We start from the raw sequence: 5,301 nt of genomic DNA, 5'->3' as shown, positions 1-5,301 counted from the left end.
AAAAAAAAAAAAAAAATAAACCTATAAACAAAGCTAACATGTTCTTGGCTATGAATTAAAAACAACACTGCCCTTCTAAATAGGCTTGGCTTCTAGAGGTATCAGGAATGTTAATGACGAAGTAGTAGATTTTAGAACATTTTGCCTTTTTAATTTATGATTCCTTTCTTACAAATTTCAAAGATATTCCACCATCTATGAGTAGTGGATCAGAGATTTAGATATTTCTGAAACTCTTGCTGACCCTCAAAAATTAACTTGCCCCCAGATCTGTCTTAAAGCCTCACTAAACTTGTGCCAATAATTATGGTAAATAAAACTGCCAGGAAAAGCCCTACAACATTCTTTAAAAATAAATAGACAATAAAGATGACAATAATAATTACACATCTACTTCCCCAACCCCTGCCTCCCAACCCCTGGAATCTTGAGTTTGTCTGTGGGGCACTCTCTTGATTAACGATTGATGTGGGAGGGCCCGGCACTCAGTGAACTATCCTTGTAGGGATAGGATGGAGGCAGCTGAAAGCAGTACGCTAAGTCTGTCTTTCCTGGCTCACCTGATAAAGTGCGTGGGACCTCCCCTTGAGCAGAAATATTGACCTGGGGCATGCCCATAGCCACAAAGTTGTCTACTTGGAATCCCAGCTTATATTCAACCTGCAAAATGAAGAGAGATAAAACATTATACCTGTGACAACAGAAAAAGACTTCATTAGTAAGTTCATTAACTAAGCAGTATGAAAGCTATTCACAGGTGGAATAAAAATCCACTCCCAAAAAGATTCCAAGAGCAGTCCTTTAATTCTAGCAGTCAGCCGTGAGCAGTAGATGGATCTCTGTGAGTTTGAGGCCAGTGTGGATTTTATAGTGAGTTCAAGATCAACCTGGGCTACAAAGTGAGACCCTGTCTCAAAAATAAATAAATAAAAATAATAAAACTGAAATCATACTAGGACTTTTCAGTCAGACAGAAATTCAACCTGAAGGCTACTGTCCATTTGGTACCTGGAACTGAACCACCCTTTCCCCTAAAATCAACAGTCTGGAAGGAAGCATTCAATCTCTCAGCTCATCACATCGCCATGGCTGCCACCAAGGGGTGCTAGAGAGCCATCACTTAGGTACCCTGGGCTTTCCAGCACTAAAACCTCAAGAGGATGCACTGACTATAAGGTATGGCACGTTATCTCTGCACAGGACCATAAAGCCGGGGGCGGGTGTGTGTGTGCCTGAGACAGATCAGCATGGGATCTAGAACCAGGAGGCCACGTGACCTGCACAAATGAGCAACTTTTCCAAGCTGATGACACAACAGGCCTGTGACACTGGCTCGGGACCCTAGGGCCTCGGCAGCCTCTCCCACTGCCAAGCTGCACTCCTTTGTGGTCATCAGCCTCCTGCCAACCCAAGGGTTTGCAGCAAACCCTCCTGAGCTGTCAGCACTGGTGGGATTGGTTTTGTTCCTGGTGTGAGGAACCCCACTGGCTGCACAGCCTCTCATACTCTCATCTCCCTCATGTTCTCCCTCAGTGTGGCTTTCCCCTCAGGCTCCTCCTCTTCTGGCTCATGTCCACTTTCTAGACCTGAGCACTGGGTCTGCACATGTGGCCAGTATCCCTGCCAGGCTCTAAGGCCCTCTCTAGACGTCCTGCGTGAAATCAGCCCCTCTACTCTGAAGCTCTCTTCTACTCAGTGCATGTCTCGGCCACTCACATGTCACACACAAGACTCTACACAGGTTTCGAAGGCTGGCTCATTCCGTCTCCTCCCATCTTTCTGTTAACTCTGAAATTCAGTGTTCGTTCTGACATACCACTCAACTTCTCTATGTCCAAAACAGACACAAAAATACTGTCCATTCCATCCAAGCCGCCAGCACTGCCTCTGACCACCAAGCCGCCAGCACTGCCTCTGACCACCCACCTCTGGTCCCTGCAAAAGCAGCTCTTTGTGCTCACTACTCTAAGTCGGACAACATTTACGAGGCATGTTTATGAGCCGAGGGCTGCGCTTGTAGAGGGGGAAAGCAGTGGTCAATTAAACTACTTCCTTCCTTCCCAGCACAGCCAGGATGCCGGGTTTCATGTTCCCACAGCCTGTGCCCCAGCAGGGACATCACTGACACAGTCATTCTGACACCTTCAGCTGGTTCACTCCCTCTTCTTCACACTTGCATGGCAGTGCCTGCAACCCCATGACCCTTGGCTCAGCTTGCTGAAGAGATGATGCACAGGATGACCCCCCCAGCCCTGTGCTCAATGGCTGCTCCTCTTCAAGCTCACCCGTGCTCCTCGCTGGTGCACCACACGCTACCTGCTCGGCTTCTTCACGTCCAGGAGAAACTCTTATTCCTTTCAGCATCAGGCTGACCTATCAGAACATCAACCCTCTGCACTCCAGTCCCAAGGATAAACCTTTCAACTTGTCTCTCCCTCTCCTTTTCCTCCAACTACCTACCTACTAGGCATACCCATCTGGGAACCTCAAAGGCTGAGGTTATAGGGTTATCAGACAGAGTTGAGCTTACCTGATTGCCAAGCTCCTCTCACAGATAAACACAGGCGCCTCACTGGGATACTGTCTGTGGGTTCTGACATACATAGGGGAGCCCCCTCTCATAGGTAGGCAGGCACCCCACTGGGACAGTGTGTGTTCCTAGCTAACAGACATCCTGGAGCCAGGATTTCTCACCTGGGAAGTGAGTTACTTGATGCCACATCCAGCTCCCCCTCTTGTCCCTGCCTCCTGCCAGGGAATCAGAGACCCCACTTCTATCACATGGGCTCGATGCCTCTCCCCAGAGACCCTGCCAGGACGTCCGTTTCTAGTGCCAGGGCCTGAGCTGTGCTTGAGGCCCACGTCAGCTTGCTGCCTCTGTCTGTCTGTCCACGGCATCAACGCTCTTCCTGAAGCTCCTTACCCCAGCAGCGCCCCTCAGTGCCCCTCTTGGACATCTGCTCTAACCTTTCCGTCTCCTTTACGACGTTCTGGTTATAAGCAGAGGAACAGCTGTCCGGGGACCAAAGCTAGGAAAGCAAAGAGAGGGCTCTGACGGCAGAGCCGAGGGCGAGCGAGGGCGAGCGGCAAGAGGAGTGGCAGGGCCATCTCAGTCTAAGCACACGGGAAAGGGAGAAAGGGAGGAAATGATGTTGCAAGTGGCGGGGACAAAACAAGGAGCGGAGCACAGGCAGAGGTGGCAAAGAGGCTGAGGGAAGGACTGAGAGAATCAGCAGCGGCTCAGAGGAACCCAAGGCAAGAAGCATGGAAGCCTGCCCTTTGCCTAAGACTTCCTTTGGACGGAGGATGAATGAACACGGGAAGCATCAGAAGGCAGTTCCCCCCTCACACTGGTGTCCTGAGGACAGCTGTTTTGTTTTGTTTTTTAATGTAGTTTTTGGAGTCAGAGAAGAAAGTGCCAATCACTGGAATACAACTGTCTCAACTTTGGTGTGTACTGATCTGTAAGGAATGCCATTTGTCGATCACCTTGGAAGAAAGAGATCTATTTAGAAAGTGCACCACAGCCTTACCCTGCGCCCCCCCCAAAAGCAAATCTGTGCAGCAGCTGTTTATCAGAAAATAAATGAGCCAAAATACTTCAGAAAAGTAACTAGAGAAAATATAAATATTTGAATAAGCTAAAAAATAAACATGTTTGGTATTTTTCCTTACTTGGAACACATGGCTGTGTGAAGAGGCAGATGATGAATAAAGCAACCCCCTTCTGGAACACATCTAAAGTGAATGTGCTTGCCTACAGTCAACGGCCTTTTAATTTCTCTGAAATTGCCAGAACTGCCTTTCTCACAGCTACTTCACTCCACTGGGACACAGCAGGCTGGCCCCCAGAGGCAGCTGCTGGAGCTCTGACAAGCTCCCCGCAGAATCTCCTGGACGGAGACCAAGGGAGTGGGTGGTGGAGTCCTCTGCCACATCCTACTGAGCCTCCCTCTGCCTTTTGGCTCTCTAGCATATCTACTGACACTTAGCAGACACAGTTGCATGTTTTTTCTTGAACACTGGGGAATGTTCTGGAACATACAAGAAACTAATTATCTGTTAAGACCGCCTCGCCGTCTACTCCTGTGAGAGAATCAATACCAGAGTTCTCCTCCCATCTTAAAATACAATTAACACATTCTCAACCACTCAGCAAGGCACGCGTGACATAGATGTTAAGAAAAGACACACACAGCTCCAGCCGCTGAGGAAACTAAAATCTCTGGCAAGACCGGTCACGTAAACACACTGGAGAACTCTACCAGCAAAAGCTCTGATGTGGGAACACTGATGTTAAAATGCCTGCAGTGTTCAAGTGATACACTGGCGAGTGTGGAGATCTCGGAAGCCAACAGTTCATCTTCTGGCAAGAGCTCAAACAGCCCAAACAGAGATTCTGACAGAGTGTTAGAAACTGAGAGAGACAGCCTTCCTTCTGAAGTCTGACTGTATCTCAGAATCAAGTGATAAGAGACCCCACCTTACTACGCCTGCCTTCTCGGGTGACTGCCATGTGAGCTCACCCCTAGCACCTGTTTCTTCAGCCTCCAGACTCATTTAAGCAAGTCCTTCCCAAACCTGGGTGTCAGTTTCCTCTTGCAGAGAATGACCAGAGCACAACTATGCGAGAAAATGATACAGTTATTTGAAGGGGGGAACACACAAAACAACACCAAGGAACAAGGAACAGTGCCCCTTTACCAGGACACACTGCTCACAACTCCACACTACACGAAAGCAGGAAGCACTTAGGTGTACATGTGCACACTGCACACACACATACACTACCTTTCTTTAGGACACAAGACTCAGGCAACAATGCCTGATGAAGACAGAGATCTAGATGGGCTTGCTCAGCATGCTCCCTATGACAACGGAAAACCTTCCTTTTCACTGTATACCTTTACAGGCTTCGGAATTTACATCATATCCATGTACTACCTACTCATACGATTAACTTTTTAAATAAACAAACTGCAATTAATCAGCTGTGCCAAAAATCACCAGATACTAGGACCTAAGAACTAGAGTTGGGGACTGTAATATCATCAAGAAGAAGCCCAAATGTATAGTTAAATACATGCTGCTAGCCAGGTGTAGTGGTGCACACCTTTAATCCCAGAACTTGGTAGGCAGATATCTGAGTCCAAGGCCAGCTGAGTCTACACATAGCCAGAGCTATAGAGTAAAACCCTGCCTCAAGAAGAGAGAGAGAAGGATTGGGGCGGGGGGAGGGAAAGGGAGGAAAGAGAGGAGAGGGAGGAGAGGGAGGAAAGGGAGGAGAGGAGGGAGGAGAGG

General features: G+C 48.3%; 1 protein-coding gene across 3 annotated transcripts in view; it reads right to left on the bottom strand.

Annotated features, from left to right (window-relative positions):
* The window catches only part of Ryk (receptor like tyrosine kinase), a 75,343-nt gene that overhangs the window by 41,956 nt on the left and 28,086 nt on the right, over positions 1–5,301 (bottom strand). For all 3 annotated transcript variants that reach the window (XM_021171649.1, XM_021171648.2, XM_029481499.1), the window contains exon 3: positions 561–660. In XM_021171649.1, the coding sequence (XP_021027308.1) occupies positions 561–660 (100 nt within the window). The remainder of the gene's footprint in view (positions 1–560; positions 661–5,301) is intronic.

The sequence above is a fragment of the Mus caroli genome, chromosome 9 (assembly GCF_900094665.2).
Source record: "Mus caroli chromosome 9, CAROLI_EIJ_v1.1, whole genome shotgun sequence".
Lineage (NCBI taxonomy): Eukaryota > Metazoa > Chordata > Mammalia > Rodentia > Muridae > Mus > Mus caroli.
Note: the sequence above shows the minus strand (reverse complement) of the source record. Positions and strands in the feature narration are given on the sequence as shown.